The following is a 19886-nucleotide window of genomic DNA, read 5'->3' on the forward strand; positions in this document are numbered from 1 at the left end:
ATATGCCAAAGTACAAAATTATTTAAGTTCTCACCTGCACTATGAAGCTACTGTTGGAAATATTTACTATAAATACTCTGGTCAAAGCTACCAGATTGTAAGAATAGGTTTTTGGTTTGTTTGTGTTTAAGTTCTGAAGGAACTCCCATTCCAAGAGCAGATACAATGGTCCAAGGCCTTGAAATACAAATTATACCAGTCTGTGAGCAATACACTGCCCCTGCTGCATTCATTAGTACTAGGTTCTTATGCTGTTGAACTTCAGAGATCAGTCAGATTGTAGAATGCTGGAAACAGCTCAACCTTGTCTTAGCCACCTGGTTTCAGATAACTCTTACCCTAGCTCTCTTAACAGTACAAAATTTGTGAGGTTCTCTTTAACTGAGAGGGGATTTTGAACTGAAGAAAAAAAAATGAAGTAAATGATATATCCAGCTGTTCTACATAAGTATTGTAAAAGTTAGAAAAATCTAAGTAATGTTTATAAATATATTAGAAAAGAATGATTTAAAAACAGAGATCTTACCTTATTACTTCTAAAAAAGCCTTCAGCTTTCAGTGTTTTGTTGCCCACATTGAGAAGACGCAAGTCATTGTAGCAACGTTCCAGTACTACCCGCATTGTTTCAGCAGGCAGACGTACAGCCTACAACATCATAATGCAGTTTAAGAAAAACAGCATATCCTTTCATAAATATTTTAACTTGATTTCTAAAAGCTACCACATGGGAGGAGAAAGTTTGGTTATTATTAGAATACATAAAATAAAGAGATTAAATCAGTCTGATTAAACTGTTTAAAAAGTTTGAAGGGACCAGTGAAAACCATTCAGTCTCATTGTTTTCACCTTGTTGTACAGGATGAGAACAAGGGTACCTTAATGAAATTAGAAGGCAATAAATTCAGAACAAAAACAAAATACTGCTTTAACTGATATGCAGTCAAATTTTGAAATTCACTTCTGCAGGAGGTCAGAGTAACAAACAAATGTTTTTAAGGCAGCTGGTTACATCTTCAAATGGCTAGATATCTGTAGCTATACAGTTAAGAAGATAGCGTGAAGAAGCCAATCTGAGAAGGTAAGAAAGTAATCTTCTGAAGCATCAAGTATTGCCCATTGGTCAGCCATCTTCTGTAAGCGTTTTGATAAAATAAACTGAATGAAATTTTTTTGAAAGCAAACACAAAAACAGGATCTGTTTCAAACCCTTTGAAATAGAAACATCTTCAACATTTTGAATTTTGCGGGAGATTTTTTCCTTCATTTTTCCAGTGATATTTAATATTAGAAAAAGTTATATGGGAAGTTACATAAGGATTGACTAAAATCAGTTTTATTCCAGTGTAATTCTAATAGTGACAGTGGAGTTACTGTAGTCTTATACCACTGCAACCATGGCGAATCAGCCCCCAAATGAAAGCATCCTATGCCATAAAAGCTGTCAAGAGTGGTATCCTGCAAGAGCAGTAACATGCAGTAATCCCATAATATAACAAATTCTACCTCATCTATTTAGAAGCTGAAATTTAGATTTCAGGATTACCCTGGAATTTGAGCCATATATACACCTCTCCCCAATATAACACAAATTCGGATATAACATAGTAAAGCAGCGCTCCGGGGGGGGGGGGGGGGCTGCGCACTCTGGCGGATCAAAACAAGTTCGATATAACGCAGTTTCACCTATAATGCAGTAAGATTTTTTGGCTCCCGAGGACAGCGTTATATCAGGGTAGAGGTATTGTTATTCATTCATATTAACACTGAGCTTGAGATTCCCTGCTGAGCCTCTGAAGGGCAGCACAGAACTTTCAGCTCTGCGGACGAAGGGACTTATCCTGATTCTTGGCTGTTCTCAGGGAAGGAGAGGACTGTAACGCTACATGTTGTTACACCACCACTAGCATGCTGCCTACACCAGGGGCTTGTGAGTGAGTCTTTGCATGCAACTGTACATGTCTTCTGCTGTGTCTGTCTCTCAGGAATCTTCTCCTGGCTGGATACGGGCTGTCAGGGCACTTCTATGTACAGTAACTCCTTGCTTAACGTTGTAGTTATGTTCCTGAAAAATGCGACTAAGTGAAACGATGTTAAGTGAATCCAATCTCCCCATAAGAATTAATGTAAATGGGGGGGGGGGGTTAGGTTCCAAGGGAATTTTTTTCACCAGACAAAAGACTATATATATATTTAAAAACACACACACACAGTATAAGTTTTAAACAATTTAATACTGTACACAGCAATGATGATTGTGAAGCTTGGTTGAGGTGGTGAAGTCAGAGGGTGGGATATTTCCCAGGGAATACCTTACTGCTAAATGATGAACTAGTACTTGGCTGAGCCCTCAAGGGTTAACATATTGCTATTAATGTAGCCTCACACTCTACAAGGCAGCACAAATGGAGACAGAGACAGCATGGCAGATAGAGACAGAGACATACACCCTATATGTGAGAGATGTGCATTGTCTCTTTAATTAAGTACACTGACCCCACTTTAAGTACATTGCCTTTTTAAGTAGATCAGCACGTTGAGACAGCAGCTGCTGCCAGCAAGCTCCCTCTGTCCTGAGCCCTACGTGTCCCCCCTTTCCCCACCCCACCATGGAGATGGGGTAAGGGGGGCGGGGGAGCAGGGGAACACCCTGACATTAGGTCTCCCCTTTCCCGCCCCCATCCAGCAAGCAGAAAGCTCCCAGGGGCAACTCTAAGGCAGAGGGCAGGAGCAGCACATGGCAGTGGGGGGAGGGACAGCAGAACTGCCGGCAACTGATAGCCTGCTGTGCGGCTGCCGCACAGGAAACTTAGGGGATTTGGGAGCTGATGAGGGGCTGCCGGTCCACCCTGGTTCCAAGCCCCCACCAGCTAGCTCCAATGGGCTGCTCTTTCTGCAAGCAGTGAACAAAGTAGGGCAGCTGCCAAACAACGTTATAAGGGAGCACTGCACAACTTTAAAGAAGCACGTTCTCTAACTGATCAGCAACGTAACAACAAAACAACATTAACCAGGATGACTTTAAGTGAGGAGTTACTGTAGTCTGAAGGCCTGGGAGCAGCATGAGGTTCTCACTCATGGTATTTAAATCATACTAGGTTTTCATATTTAGATTGAATTAAAAAACTATAAATTACCTTTGAAATGAGTTGCTTGAATTCTGTAACTGTCTGATTCAAATATGCTCGCACACTGATAGAAGGAGCAACAGATTCAGTCTTTAGGTCTACTACATGAACCTTCACCATAACTTCTGTAGCAAAGAGAAAATATAGTACGAGAACGATTCAGTTAAAAAACGAACAAACAAACCAACCAACCAGAAATGTGATGTTTACAGTATACCGTTTAAAGACTATCATTAAATATACATGAGTTTTAACTCACTCCACTAGCAGTCACGATCACAGCATTCTTCTTGCAGGCAGTAAGATAAGCAACTAATCTAATGCCAACTAGATAAAAATGTTATTCAATGTATCGTCTAATTATAGCAATGCTTTCTAGCACTGCTTTAATTAGAACACTGTCAGCATCTGCTACATAAAAATGTAACAATTAGAATAGTTAACATTTTTTAATGCTACAGGTTTTACTACAATCTAATTCAAGAAAAAAATCTCATCCATTCACACTCTTAAGCATTTTTGTTTCACATTGCAGAGTTTGTATTTATCATCATTACACCGTACATTATAAACTTTAAGCTGATTTTAGATTTATGGAACTATATTTCTTACCTCCAGGTTTATAACACTGGAAAACCTGGTCAGGTGTTCTTGTTTCCAAAAGTAAGTCAAACATGTATGTTGATTTGACTCCTCCAAGTAAGAGTCCCATTGGTATATCCTCCTCCTCCTCTTCAAATGATCGTTCCAAGTAATCATGGAACTCATCATATTTAACAAGACGACAGCAGTCCAGAGGAACTGCTTCTTCTATATCCATTATCTAGAATGTAAATGCAGAAGTGAAATTAAATACTATTTCACAATAACGTATATATATTTTTTCTTTAACATAATGCATTTCTCCCCGCTCCAATAGCCCTTTGAGAACCAACATGGTTCTTCTTGGCTGCATTAAGTTCTCACATGAAACCTGACCTAGCCAAGGTCCTACTACCACTATCTTATCTCCCACACATCTCTTGGCATACACAGTATTTAACTGGTAATGTCACTTGGATTATGGCTTTGCATGCCAAACAATCACTAATAAAAGTCAAGTATCAGAGGGGTAGCCGTGTTAGTCTGGTTCTGTAGAAGCAGCAAAGAATCCTGTGGCATCCGAAGAAGTGGGTATTCACCCACGAAAGCTCATGCTGCAAAACGTCTGTTAGTCTATAAGGTGCCACAGGATTCTTTGCTGCTACTAATAAAAGTGAAAGAGCTGCTGTCTTCAGAACCTTATGCTACTTCTTTTATCAGGAGGCCAACAGAAGAATGTTTGATGTTTGTTTTTCAAATCAGACAGAGTGGCAGAAGACAAATTTGTCCTTCTCAAAGCAAATATGACTAGGGAGAAGAGTACAAGTGAAACCAAGAGTAGTTAGGAGAGATGATTGTGGAAACAGGGACCCTGAGCACCTGAAGACACAATCCAAGAAAAATGTCTGGACAGCAGAGAAGTTTGCATATTGACTAAAAGTGGTGACTTCAGGGCCATGGCATAGGTACTGTAAGCCCCAATTAACAGAGTCATGTGATCACATCACAATGTGAACTTTCAGTTTAAAAAACTAAGCTCCTATTCCATGATTGCAAAGAAAAGCTTGAAAATATGATGTAAGAGTAACTGATGCAGTAGCATCTGCACATAGCCTGAAACAATAGCTCTAAGAGAGATGAATTGCCCAAGCATCTCAAATGGGGTTTTCACCCCAAGACCCCCTGCTCTGGAGGGGCCATGCTAACACCACTCCGGCAGAGAACATGCTGTAAGGCAGGAACGAAAGAATGCAGCAGGTCCAATCCATCCACCCAAGCAGATACATCCCAGGTGCTGAGATTAGCACTGAGGGGCCCCATGCTACCACTACTTCTTTGTGAGGGTGGGGAGAGGGGTTGGGTGATGAGGGTGGCAGGCAGAGACTGATCTTGTTGCCTCTTCTAGGAAGGAAATGGAAGCCCACTGTGGCTGCACCCATGTTCCCCTGCCACCATTACAGTACACAGGAGTTGTGGTATGCCTAGGGTCCTGGACAGCCTTAATCTGTCCCTGGCCTGGATGTCCTTTATAGTTAGATGTCTTTAGAAATATGAGCATCTACAACTCATGCTTCTTTTAGTCTATCTGAAAAGAGTCATCCATTGGCCCTCTAGAATTAGGAATAAATGTCACTGGATCAAGTGTTCAGAAACCTTCATGACAACTATCTTTTGCCTATATTTATTTTCACACTATTACTGCAATCCTACTATAAATTGTCATACTTCCTCAAAATATGGAGATTAGAGTTAAATCACTGATAGAAGAAAAAAAATCACTTGTGATAAACCAACCACGAAGATGGCACTGAGGTTTCAGAATATGGGTATGTGAAGCCAAACTGGTTTTTTAAAGGAAGGGTTGGTGCCACACCAATTATACAAAAACCTCAGCTATCAATGGAATAACTTTGTCAGTAGTATCAAAATAGAATGCCTTGTGCTGCTTTTCTATATAAAAGAGAGCAGTCAAAGATGGTAAAATGAATATATAAAAATATACTATGGACAAATATTATGCAGTCAAACTACATCAGCCAGTTTTGCTACATTGCCATTCCTGATGCCATACCTTGTAAGCTATTTTTACAGCTTCCTTCAGTGTCTTGTCCTTATGAACTTCTAATTTATTCTCCATCATTATTTGTTTCACAGGATGCATGCAGAACAATTTTATCTGTAAAAACATCAATAGAATGAATAACCTTAATCTGTCACAAATGCATTTGCAAATATAGTACACTGCCATTTATTCAAAATCCTATTACCAGAAAATCTGATCCCACAGTGTGACCCCAATTAGCCCTATAATAATCACCTGCTAATAAGTTGTCAGTGAGCCATTTAGAACCTATTAATGCTAATCAACAGCTTTGCTCGTTTAATGCTTTATAGTCTGTACTTTATTAAAAAGAGTTAGAATTTATTTTCAATAAAATTGTTTTTCATTCTTTAACAAAGTACCATTAACACAACAAAGCCACTGATTAGCTATAACAGGTGCTAAGAAGCTAACTGAGAAAGTATTAGCAGGTGATTCACTAACATAGGGCTACATGCACTGAAACTGCAGCTCAAAATAGAGCTTCCTTTTATCCGAATGCCTGGATATCTGAAAGTTTTGGGTGCCTTCCTGGCCATTTGGATAAATGGAGCATACAGTAAAGTCTTTTACTGTAAAACTATGTTTGAATGGACAGCCACATCTTGAATTAACCAAACAAAACACAGCTGAAGCTTTTGCCTTATTTCAACCAGTTGAAAACACTTTAAAAGGCAACACTGGGGTGAAGGTGGAACAGAAACTGAATAGCAGTATTTGCTGAACAAAAGGTTTAAAATTACAAGTCACAAAGTGCCAGATCCAGAACTATAGAGATTGACCAAATAGTAGACAATGTTCAGTATAAAGAAATAAATTTTATATTAAAATGCATCCTCTTCCAAAATTTACCAACAAGGGATGTGAAAGTACAGTTTCGTGTTAACAATGTAATTTTTAAGGCTGTACAGTGCTGTCACTGAAAAACAGCATCTGCTCCTAAAGTGGACTGACTGAAATTTACCCTAAGAGCTGCATGATCACAGCTGCCACACTTTTTGCTTGTTATATATTTCCAACCAGAAAATTAAATTTAAAAACCAGACAAGGAATCTCATTTCTGAAGGAAACTTCTAGGGGCCACACTGGTATATAGAAAGATTTTGAGTATCAGAGACTACTAAAATATGGCACTTTTGTTTACTTAGTGGTTTAAAATTCAGGGATCTAGCTGACTACAGTTGATAGCCCTGCCCTCCTCTTTGTAGGGCATTCAGATATGTAGCGCCTTAGTTTTTATTGAGCTACCTATTAAATACTTCACACACTATATAAGACTCATGGTATTGTAGTAATCATTTACAACATATTTCAACTGTTCTTAATAGAAGTGTAGAGTCAATGTTAAGCAACCTGGAATTCTAACCTTGCAAGTATTGCGCTCAATTTCACGTTGCTTCTTTTCTTGCTCTTCTAACTCTTTTTCTTTCTGTACCAATTGTTTAATATGCTCTGGATATTCATTCACTTCAAGAAATTCTATAAATAAAAACACACAAATTAAATGCTGATTAAAAGGAAGACTACTTTTTAAATGGCACTTTTTCTGTAGAATTCTTCACTGTTTACAATATCCTCTCAGCAACCTGACAAATCCCTTCCTACTTTACTCTTTTCAGTTAAGCTACTGACTGTTTTTGCCTGTGTTTCAAGGGGAGTTGAGGTCAGCTTGATTTTATTTCTTCAGTTATACTTTATCAAAGAGATTAGAATTCCACTAAGTATAGTGTTAGATAATAATGCAGAGTCAGCAAGGAGTTTTGCTGTTTATCAAGGGCATCAAGACTGAAGACTACGTTCTAAAAGAGAAGTTTATTACAATCAACTCACTCACCTTTCAGGAACAGGAGAACATTCCAACTTATATCATCAATATAATGATAAAATAAAATATATATATATTTTTAATATAGAGTAATGCACTAGGTAAGATTCTCTGCTACGAAGGGAGAAATGTAGAATCTGATATTTCTCAAAAAGTTAAAGGAGAAACAAGTTAACACTTGCAAATGAAGCTGTCTTTTGGCCTACAAGTGTCACATACGGCCTGTGGAATTGGACACATTCCTTCTCGAGTTTAAAAAGTAGTTTAGGATATCACCTCCTTTGTAGAAGATGTGGGCTGGCCACCGTTAGGCATTTGATGATATGAAAATAATATCATAAATGTTAGACACCGATGATGCTGAAAATTGAGAATCCTCACTTGAGGATTTATTGAGAAAATACTATCCAATGCATCTTTGTGAAAACATGCTCGGCAGTTGATTAAAGTTACAGATTTTGTGGAACTTCAGAGTAAACAGCGTATGGAAATTACTGGTTCTTGCTGGGAATGACCAATATTAGTTCAATCAAATGCTGCACTACTCAATTCTATGTGTTCTTCTCTTAGATATTCTATTTTAGCCATATATTTTGTAAAAATCCTTGGGCTGACAGCATTCTATCACCAACCTATTGCAAGTTGGAGGATTCTTTAATGGTCTCTAACTCATATCTTTGTCTCCACTAAAGCATATGGTATTTCTTTATAGCTACTAGATACCTAAAGCCACCCAACTTCTCAGAAATCACTGGAACCTGGTACTTAGCCTATAGCTGGTCTCTTGTAATTTTTTCCCCTATTACACACAAAATGTTGTATTTCCTTTGAAGCTAGAGGTATACCATTATTCACTGTATGGAGAAATATACTGGAATGGGATGGGACAGAGATAAGCAGGTTACTTGTCTTATGGTAACTGGAGGTTCTTTGAGATGTGTGTTCCCTTATCTGTATTCCCATGTGGGATAAACATGTGCTCCATGTGCCCGGAGTCAGAGAACTTTGGAAGCAGTGTCTGTTGGCATGCACCCAGTGCCCTCACCCTCACCCTCATGCCTCCAATGAAAGGGCATTTCGGCCAACCGCCTCTCCAGTTCCTTCTTTACCACAAATCCAAGGTCTGAAGCAGAGGGAAAGACAGGGACCACACATCACAAATAACCTCCTCTTTGAGTGCTAGTCCCTATGTGTATTCCACTATGAGTGACTGACAAGCAATACTCAAGAAGGAGGAAAGGATAAGGTCACAGGCAGCAGAGTAGTTTGAAGGACTGCTGTCCCAAAGGATCCATCAGCAGCAGAGTACTGTACTAGAGCATAATATCTCACAAAACATATGTATGGGAGTCCATGTCGCTGCTTTACAAATGTCAACCAGATGCACTTCCTAAAGCAATGCTGTAGATGTTGCTTTTGCTCTTCGGTGTGAGGGCTCATTCTACACTTGCGATGGAGGAAGATGAGAAAATTGACAGTAAGATACAACCAGAGATCCCCTTCATGATCCTCTGAGAGGAGATAGCTTGATCTCGGACTCTTTCCCCCACCGAGAAAGAGAGAGTCTGGGAGATTTTCTAATCAATTGTGTCTTTTGTACATAGAAGGTTGGGATCAACAGGGCTCCCAATTGACCTACCTTCTTGGCTGAGGTGATATCCATGAAAGTTGCATTCCTTCTGGCTAAATGAGAAGTGGAACATGTAGCTAATAGCTTGAAGGGAAGCTTTGACAGAGCTTACAGCACAACGCTGAAATGAGGGGTAGGCTTCCTTTCTGGTGTAAAGGTGCTAATTAGGTCCTTTAAGAATCTGATAGTCAACAGGTGAGTGAAAACCAAGTAACCATCAGATGGGCACATACTGCCTGCTACCAGGTGGACTCATAAAAACTCAGGGAAAGGCCATCCATTTTGAGAAAAAGAAGAATCCAAAATTAAGGAATATCTTCTTACTTGGGCAATATGTGCTTCTGACATGCCCTGATGGAGAAACGCTTCCACTTGGCTGAACAGGATTTCCTAGTGAAGCTTTCTGCTGTTAAGGACAGTTTGTAGGGATTCCAAACAAGAATGTTCTAGTGTTGATGGCCATCCAAAAACCAAGCTGTAGGATGAAGCATATCGGGCTTAGGATGCTTGATTCTGCTGCTCTCCTGGGTCAAGAGGTCAGAAAATGATTGGATGCTAGCAGGATGACAGCCACTGGAAGTACAGGAACCAAAACTGTCTGGGCCAATACGGGTCAATGAGGACTCTTGCCCTGTCTTGATGAATTTTCTCAAGGTAGGAGCAATAAAGGAGGAAAGGTGTAGCTCAGATGATCCAATCATGAAAGAAGGAGACCATCACCTTGAGAGTGTAGCCCTAGAGCACCTCTGGAGCAATATGTGTTGCATTTCTTCTTCATTTGGGAGGTGAACAGAACTGAGTGAAAATGTCACCTACTACTGACTTGTGCAACTCCCACTCATGATAGATGGCAAAATGCCTGCTTGAGGGCATTTGCCAGCACATGGTGAGTCTCTGGAAGGTAAGCTGCCGGCAGTGTGTGATTTGATTCTTGATACACCAGTTCTTTAGGGTGACTGCTTCTACATACAGATGGGATTGAGCTCACACCTCCCTGATTCTTGATGTAAAAAGATGGCTGCCATATTGTCTAACATTATGAGGACATGGTGAGACACTATGAATTTCAGAAAAAACTTTGCAAGCTTCTTGAACTGCCCAAAATTCCAGAAGGTTGATGGATACCTTGAGAAGCCAGGATGCACAAGTGTCTTGAGACATATGGCTGTCCATTTGCACTGCCCAGCTAAAAAGAGAAGATGGTAGGAAGGGGATGTCCACAAAGACCTGATGAGGGTCCTTCCACCATGTTAGAGAAGCTGTTACTCTGGAAGGAATTGTTACCATAGTGTTCATGTTTATGTGTGGTGAATACACAGTGTAGAGTCATGCCTGAAGGTAATGTAGGCGGAATCTGGCAAAAAGGGTAATTTAAATGCATTAAGCTGTTTTTTATTCTTAGAGGGCTTGCTCATGTCCATTCCATTCGAGGTGACTCACAAGCATTATCCATGTAAACGTGCGGACGGACGACCAGGTGGCAGCCTTGCAGATATCCTGGATTGGCATTTGGGCTAGGAACGCTGCCGAAGAGGCTTGTGCACTGGTTGAACGGGCGGTTACAATTGCCGGAGGGGGCACCTTGGCCCAGTCGTAGCAGTAGCGGATATAGGCAGTAATCCAAGAGGAGATTCTCTGGGCCAACACAGGATGACTTTTCATCCTGTCGGTCACTGCAATGAATAACTGCGGCGACTTACGAAAAGGCTTGGTCCTCTCAATGTAGAAGGCTAATGCCCTTTAGACATCCAGAGAGTACAACCTGCACTCTTCCTCTGACTTATGAGGCTTAGGGAAGAAGACAGGTAAGAATATGTCCTGAGTCAAATGAAACTGTGAAACAACCTCGAGTAGGAAGGCCGGATGAGGTCGCAGTTGGACCTTGTCCTTGTAAAACACTGTGTAGGGCAGCTCCGAGGTAAGTGCCCTAATCTTGGAGACCCTGCGGGCAGATGTTATTGCCACCAAGAAAGTAACCTTCCAGGAAAGGAGGAGGAGGGGCTCCCATGAGTCGTGACAGCACAAGATTTAGGTCCACGAAGGAACAGAGTCCCTGATGTTGGAGTGTAGGCACCCTAAACCTTGGAGGACCCTGGCAGAAATGTCGTGGGTGAAAACCAACCTACCCTCAAGCGGAGGATGAAAGGCCAATATAGCGGCCAAGTGTACTTTAACAGAGGAAAGAGAAAGATCCTGGATCTTAAAATGCAGGAGGTAATCCAGGATTAACTGTAGTGAGGCTCTCTCGGGTTGAATACCTTTATCCGAAGACCAGCATGTAAACAGTTTCCATTTCCCCCAGTAGGCTGCTCTGCTAGAGGGCTTTCTGCTGCCCAGCAGGACCTATTGGACACCAGAGCTGCTCATCTGCATTCAACAATGCAGCAGCCAGGCCATCAGGTTCGAATGCAAGAGTTTGCTATGATTCTGACAGAACAGGTCCAGCTGGAGCAGTAGCTATAACGGGGCGGCCACCGAGAGGTCTAACACCATCCCAAACCACTGCTGGCACGACCAAGTCGGTGTTATGAGGATTACTTTTTGCTCTGTCCTGCTTGATTTTCATGAGGACTCTGTGGATTAATGGCACGGCAGGGAAGGCATACATGAGAGCCTCTGACCACGGGAGCAGGAAAGCGTCTGACAGGGACCCTCTGTCTGCCCCCCAAATCGAACAGAAAGTGTGGCACTTTCTGTTTTGCCTGGATGCAAACAAGTTCACCTGGGGAGTCCCTCACCTGTAGAAAATGATGACTACCACCTCTGGATGGAGCGACCGCTCATGGGGAGACGAGAAGGTCCTGCTGAGGTGATCTGCCAAAGTGTTTCTGGTTGCTGAACACAGAAGTTCCAGAGCGTGAGGACTTCTTGGGAAAAGGCTGAAGACTGGGTTCCCCCTTGCCTGCTGATGTAGAACACAGCAGCGGTATTGTTAGTTAGGACCTGAACCACTCTGTCTTTTATATGAGGCAGGAAAGCTTGACGGGCTAAGTGTACCACTCTGAGCTCCCTGACATTTATGTGTAAGGAGCAATCGTGACTCAACCAACAACCTTGCATGCAGAGATCGCCCAGATCGGCTCCCCATCCCAGAGCTAAAGCATCAGAGACCAGGTTGATTGACAAGGACAGGGCTGCGAAGGGGACTCCCTCCAACCCCAATGTGGGGTCCAACTACCAAGTGAGCAATGACAGTATGTGGTCCGGAATCTTGACTACCCAGTTTATGTTGTCTCTGTTGGGGGTGAAAACAGACGCGAGCCACATCTGGAAGGGCCTGCGATGGAGCTGTGCGTGCCAGACCATGTAAGTGCAGACCGCCATGTAGCCCAAAACGCCTGTCTCTGACCCCCGGGTGTTTTGAAGGGTCGGGTTGAGCAGGCGATCGAGAGAACGAAGGGCGGTGTCACTTAAACCCTTTGTCTTTGTCTTTTCTCCTGTAGGTCCCCTGCCAGGAAAGCCCCCAGGACTGAGGTGGAGGAGGCCGGAACAGCTTTCTGGCCTGCTGCGGAGTGTGGAGGCCCAGGACTGCAGGGTGGCCCAGGAGTCTTTAAGACCATGCAGCCTTGCGTCAGTGAGCTCAGAGAAGAGCCCCTCAAACAGTAGGTCCTGGATTGTGGCCTGCTTCTCTTGGGATAACCACAAAGATGGTAGCCAAGAGCTATGCCTCATGGCCACCGCCTAAGCAATCACCCTGGTGATCAAGTTTGTAGCATCTCACAACATATGGAGGGTGCACTTTGCCACTGCTTTGATCTCTTCCAGGATTGTGGCAAACTCAAAGGCCAGGTCCTACAGAAGGGCCTCCCTGAACTTGATATGGGAGTTCCACAAATTAAAACTGTACCTTCCCAACAGGGCTTGGTGGTTGGATACCCGGAAATGTAAGCTGGCCGTCGAATAAATCTTTCTGCCAAAGAGGTCTAGTCGTTTGACGTCTTTGTTTTTTGGTGTGCAGCTCATCTGTCCCTCCTGTTAACTGCGGACACGACCAGCAACCCTACTGATGGATGTTTATAGAGATAGTCAAATCCCTTGGTGGGGATGAAATACTACTTTAGGACCTGAGTGGACAGGTAGTGCAATGCGGGCCAGCGTGGAGGATGATATGACATTGAACAAGTTGTCTGATTGCTCCTCCAACTCTTCGATTTCAAGGTTTAAGTTGGTAGCCACCCTTTTAAGGAGAGCTTGGTGCTTCTTAAAGTCGTCGGGGGGACAGCCAATCCAGGAGGGCAAGGCCACTGCTTCAGCCGGCGACAAAGACGGCATCATCAGGGGAGGGGCGGGGCGGGTTCTCCTTCCTGGAGACAGCTCCTTGGGTGTTGATGCCTGTTGTCGGTCCCATACTTCCATCATGGAGACAACTCATCACCAGTACCCCCCAAGGGTTCCAACATGGCCATTGACCAGGCCACTGTCCCTGCTGCCATGCCGCTGACACTGAGCTGGTCTCACAGGCTAACAGGGATTTGTACCCCCTTGGCAATAGGCTGAACCCCAGCTCCGACTCAGACCAATCCCCTTCCGGTGACCATGGCAGGGCTGTGGAGGCCGATTAACTCTCAGAGACTGGTGTCTAGAGGGCAGGGATTGCCGCCTGTCCCTGAAGTGGTACCAAGGCAGCGGAGATCTGTGCTGCGATGACTAGTGGTCCTGCAGCGGCAGGGACCAGCACCTAGGAGACTGCCTGGGTGATAAAGATCTGCGCACAGGTAATCTTGGGAGGCTGGTCAGTACTGGGAGAGTGAGGATCGGTGCCTCGTTCCAGCAATCCAGGCCTCGTGGAAGAAGAACCTGGAGCTGGGGACCTGGGCCTTCTAGCCAGCGACCAGGGTTGCAGGACCAGTATCCTAGGCCATGGGGACGAGGACAAACACCTGCGATCCGGGGACCGATGGTGCTGTTAAGAACCACTAGCGCTCTTGCTATGCAAGACAAGGCACTTCGACCAACCGTCATGGGAATTAAGAAGGAACTGAGGGCGTAGGGCCAGCGGCACCTCATATACTGACGCATGAGCGTGGCACTCAAGTGGGCGCCACAGCCGACCCTACGGATAGCCTTAGCCGACCCTAAGGCAAAAATATCTGATGACTGTGCACGTGGGCCTGCGCACACCTTGAATGGAATCAACATGAGCAAGAACTCAAAGAAGAACAAACTTTTCCAAGTTGCCTTTAACTCCTAGAGAGGAAACTAGCTGAAGCATAAGTGAGGTTGTCTTGTGGGCTTCCTGACAACTCCTGGCAGCAAGAAGCAAATTGTTGAGATGGAATAACTTCACAGTCTTCTCCTATGTAAAATGAGCTGTTAGCACCAGGAATCTTCCTTGGCAAAGACTTGGGGAGCAGTGGTAAGGCTGAATGGGAGCATTCTGTATTTGCAGTGGTCTGAGAAAACGTCTGTGTATCGGGTGAATATCCACATGAAAGCAAGTATTCTTCATATCAGGAGTGGTAAACCATATGTCTTTTTCCAGGAATGAGATTATAAATGCCACACTGACCATGCGAAACTTCAGCTAACGGACAATTCCAAACTCCCTTCTTTTGGAGGATTAGGATGTAGAGTAAAACCCTTTTTCTCTTGGTACTGAACAGGTACGAGTTCTACTGGTCCTCGTTGGACGAGGGACTCCACTTCCTGTCTGAGAATCCCCTCATGAGAGTGACCCCTGAAGAGGAACGGGATGGGGGTTTTGGAGGAGATAAGGAAGTAAACAATCATATAGCCAAATTGGCTATACCAATCTACACATCTAATAGCCACTTGTCCATAGTCCTGGCACTCCAGATATGGAAATACAGTGCTAAACAACCCCCAAATGGTATGTGGGGGTTGGGTGGTGGAATTGTTAATGGTTTGTAGCTCTCAAATTCCAGTCAAAAATTTATTTTCATCAGAGAATGGGATTGAGATAGTACTGTAGATGTGAGGAATTCTGTACTCTCTGCCTCTTATGAGGAGGGTCATAAGATCGCTGGTGATAAAACAAGAGATGCAGGTCTTGGTCCGTAAGACTGCCTGTGCTATTTCCTTTTTGGGGTAGGTGTATACATTACCAGGGAGTAGAAAGGGCTCTAGAGTCCTTTGAAGTGTGTAAGGACTTTAATTGAAAAGGGTGTCTTTCATCTGTCCTTTCACTGAAAAGGCTGTCTTCACCAAAGGGCAAGTCCTCGATGGTGTCTTGGATCTCCCTGGGAAATCCTGAGGTGTGTAACCATGACTCACAATCAATTACAATGACCATTGCCATTGACATAGATGTCTCTGCTGTATCAACTGATGATTGAAGTGCAGTTCTGGCCACCAGCTTGCCTTCATCAATAAGAGCCTAAAAATGAGCTCTATCTTGTTGTGGTTGCTTGTGTACAAAATCCATGAATTTTGAGCAGTTGAAATAGTTGTACTTAGCTAACAGTGCTTGACAGTTTGCTATACAAAACTGAAGGCTAGAAGATGTAAATACCTTTTTTCACAGTAAGTCTAGACATTCAGCTTTCTTGTCAGAAGTTGCAGATTTAATATGTTGTCCACATCTCTCCTTGGATACAATTCAGTGCCATGTGGATAAAAAGGAATTCTGCTCCCTCGGATGGGAAATAATATAGTTTCTCTCAGGAGTAAGGGCTTATGTTGCTGGTGTATTCCCAGACTGCTCTAGCAGGTTCAAGAATAACTTTGTTGACTGGAAGTGTTATTTGGCTGAATCTGGTGGTTTGCGCAGAATATCCATGAGCTTGTGCTGGTGATCCTGGCCTCTTCCCGAGAGAGATCTGGAGTGCTTCTGCCACCTTGTGCAATAACTACTGAGTGTTTATGGTCATCCAGAGGGGACAGAGATGCCAGGGTGACTGCATCATCAGGAGACAAAGGCAACAAATTTGTTGGTATAGGCACAACTGGTTCACAGTCCTGGTCTTCAGCAGGGTTAGGAGGAAGCGCTGACTGTTCAGAAAGTATGGAAAGAGCCCTCACAGGATGGGCTTTAGAGTGCTGTCCCAGGGACTCAGTACATCTTAAGTTCTTAGAGGCTGATAGAGTAGGTTTTCTCAACTTACGTGGTGTTGTATCAGACGATCTAAGAGCCAATTTAAAAGGGGACCTTCCTTTATGTTCGTACAACCATTCTCTGCCTTCCTGATGAGACCCTGATGGGGGCTCGGTGGGTACAGACTCTCCTGTAGCAGAGTTGGACTTTGTGGCAAGGGATGTACTCCATGTAGATTCAGGCCGATGTATGGGAGGCAGGAGGGGATCCTACAGCCTGGGTCTGACTGCAGTCTCCTGGCCTTCTCCTATTCTAAGCCAAAATTCCCATGGCTCACAGGTATGGCTAGGGAAAGACTGGCAGATATTACACCTAACTACGATGTGTGCCTCTCTGAGGCAGCATAAGCAGAGCAGATGGTCATCACTGAGTAAGAAGGAACAGGGGCAGGACATACAATTCTTGAAGCTCAGAGTCCTGGGCATGATACATGTAACAGTGTATTGGGAGGGTGCGGCAGGAGGTGGAAAATCTACATAACTATAAATACTTTACTAAAAGCTATTAAAAACTAAACTATAATAACAAAGGCACTGTTTAATATTTACAGAAAGAAGAATTTGAAGGAGAGCTCCAAACACTGGAGGTTCCAACACAGGCATGTTGCAATAAGAAGAAACTGGAGAGGTAGTCGGCCTGCCTCGCCCTTATCTCCTCGGTTGGAGGCACGAAGAAAGCAAGGGGACACATGCTGGCTAACGGACACTGCTTTCAAAATTCTCCGACTCCAGGCACATGGAACACATGTATATCCCACAGTGGAATACATACAGGGACAGCATACAAAGAAGAACCAGTGGTATCCTGTCCAAAATGTATCTATGCAAGCTGGAAGAAAATTCTTTGCTTTTTAACTGAAAACAAATATGATGTGTGTTAAATCAAGCTTGGACTTGAGGGGAAAAAAAAGATATTCTCATAGTTGCCATTGAAACAACTGGTACTGAAGCAGCCAGACTAATAAGCAAGCAAGGAATGGTACAATTCTGAAGTTGCAAAATGGCCTTTGTCTAAAAATATAACAGAAGGCTCAAAATTCACCATGCAAGCCCAAAATGTAACTAAACCATCAATTTAAGTTATTTTAATTAAATTCCAAGGTATCAATTCAAACTGTTCTAATTTTTTGACTTTCTGGTCAATTTTATGCAGTCTAAAATTTCACCCAGCAGGAAAGGGTTAAGGGAAACTGATGATTGTCTAGCTTTCCTTCTAATACAGTTACAATGGCAGAATGTTATTACACAGGCCAGATTTTCAATCCATTCCCCACACACATATGCACAACTTTGCATGCACACACAACTGAGTGCTGAATGCTCTATCACCCGTATGTGAGGTGATGGAATTCATCAACTGCATATGCAGGTGACAGCCACTCATCTACAAATAGATGGGACTGCCATCTGTAACATAGATGCACACGTTAAGATATACTGGCCTGTTTAGCAACCACATAGTGAGTACGACCAAGAACACTTTTTCAACCTGCACCTGGAGAGAAAAATGCAACTTCTTCTCTTTGATGAAGACCTTAGTGCAGTTATTCACGTTGACATTGACACCATTAAGAAACTGAAGTTAATCAGTCAATTATATTCTGCACTATTAAGTATAATTCTGAGCCAGAAGACTATCACACCAGTGCTTTGGAATCTGTATTGACTGGCAAATACGTTTCTTGGTGGAATTCACAGTGTTGATTTTAACATACAAAAACCTAAATGGTTTGCGAGATGGTTCCCCCAAGACCACCTCTCTCCCAATGCCATACTGCTGCTCTTGAGATCAGAGATGCTTAAGATAAAGCTCCCTTGTTACTGGGTCTAACCCTTCATTATAAACTGTGCAAACAATCCTTAGTGGGGCATCTACGTGCTAGTACAATTGAAAAAAATGGAAGTAGGCAACTGAGAGCGCTCTCCCCATAAGGGATCACGGCTTCTGGATTTTACTTACTCTGGTTCACCAGAGCCCAAATCTGTTAATCAGCAGGCCCATCCTATACCCTAGGTATTTATGGCAGGGAGGGTGTTGATAATTGAAGAGGTCTATGTGAGGTGGAAAGGTTTCTAATCTGCTGGTACTGGAAAAGCAATCCATTTGTGGCAATGGACTGGGGTTACACTAGATCTTTACTTTCTTTAAAACTATAGCTTTGAAATCACAAGCCAAGTTCATCTCTGCAGTAATTCCATTGATTCTTATTCCAAAAAAAGACTCTATTCTGATTAGGTGGTAGGATATTTTGTGTAGACATTACTGCTATTTTGGGTACATTTCCACAACTGACCGTATCTCCCTGGATTATAAAAGGAAAGGAAAAAAAACATGGACTAATCTTAATATACTAGTTCTTCCCACAATTTGATATTTTGAAAACAAGCTTCTACTGTACTTTACAGAGCTTTGATCCTACTGCATCACCTAGTCGCACCCTTTTCCCCATCCCCGGTGTTCTAGTGCTGAATGGAATCTGAATGGGAAAATATTAAGCTTCCTTATTTGCTTTTTTATTATCCTTATTTAAAATATTTGAAAAAACATCTACACAGAGAAGAGAAATTGCTCCTGAAGGCCTATGGATACTGGTTATATCAACAAGACAAAGAGAAGAAACCTTGCAGTAAAACCTACCAAACAGACACTCCTATCCTGATACCCTGAAATATCACACTGGCAAGTGAGCAAATTATTTTAAAAGGGTAAAGAATAACTACAAAAATAAATTGCACTACTTTGCCTCATGTACTCAAGTTACTTAAGCTCATTATAAAAAAATCAAGCCTAACAAACATAGCAATTAGAACCCCATAGACACTCTAAAAAGCCTTCCTACTCTGAAATTAACATTTTTAGATGAAATCTGTAAAAAACCCCACACACTTACTTGCATTTCTTGTTGGATCCTTCAGTCTGTATATAAGCATATATGCATTTGTGGAGCTAATAGGGAAATATTTTTAAGAATATCAGTATCTGACTTGGAAGCCAAAATAAAATCATTTTATTAAAGTTATTAATATCATAAATAGTTGTACATGGCAACTGTAATACTGTGTATTAATTCAGTAATCACAAATATTGTTTTTAAACATGAAATTCATACTATTGCTAAAAGATTTGAAATTGTCATCAATTTTTAGAATTATTTTACATAAATGTATTATATCATTTTTACCATAATGTGGCATGCAAACAGTTTGGTTGGACTATACCAATATTAAAAAAGAAAGAATATTAGAGATATACTAACCTAGCAAAAGCACTGGAATAATAGCCTCTGCTTCCAGAGGACCCACCATATGTTTTCTTAATATCTTCTTGGGTAATCTAGAACCAAAACCAGTTTGTTTGTTTTTTTAAAGTTCATTCTTTGTCAAGTAACAATAGTCAATGAGCACTCAGATCATACTAAAGTCATCACTATTTTACATTTGTTTCTTTTTATTTTCTAAATGCACAAGAAAATAAAAGTTGTGTGTCTAGAAGTGATTAGGTCTCCCTTTTAGGTCGAAAATAAATATCCTTAACTTTTTTTTGAAGTGTGAGTTTTAGACAAATTTTA

The 19886-nt window shown here is 42.3% G+C and overlaps 1 protein-coding gene across 2 annotated transcripts in view; it reads right to left on the reverse strand.

Moving 5' to 3' along the window:
- USP47 (ubiquitin specific peptidase 47) overlaps nucleotides 1–19886 on the reverse strand; it is a 102480-nt gene that overhangs the window by 24268 nt on the left and 58326 nt on the right. For both annotated transcript variants that reach the window (XM_045015162.1, XM_045015163.1), the window contains 7 exons: nucleotides 19575–19651; nucleotides 19209–19264; nucleotides 7176–7288; nucleotides 5780–5884; nucleotides 3739–3949; nucleotides 3136–3251; nucleotides 527–646 (listed from right to left, as the gene is read on the reverse strand). In XM_045015162.1, the coding sequence (XP_044871097.1) occupies nucleotides 527–646; nucleotides 3136–3251; nucleotides 3739–3949; nucleotides 5780–5884; nucleotides 7176–7288; nucleotides 19209–19264; nucleotides 19575–19651 (798 nt within the window). The remainder of the gene's footprint in view (nucleotides 1–526; nucleotides 647–3135; nucleotides 3252–3738; nucleotides 3950–5779; nucleotides 5885–7175; nucleotides 7289–19208; nucleotides 19265–19574; nucleotides 19652–19886) is intronic.

Source organism: Mauremys mutica, chromosome 4 (assembly GCF_020497125.1).
Source record: "Mauremys mutica isolate MM-2020 ecotype Southern chromosome 4, ASM2049712v1, whole genome shotgun sequence".
Classification (NCBI taxonomy): domain Eukaryota; kingdom Metazoa; phylum Chordata; order Testudines; family Geoemydidae; genus Mauremys; species Mauremys mutica.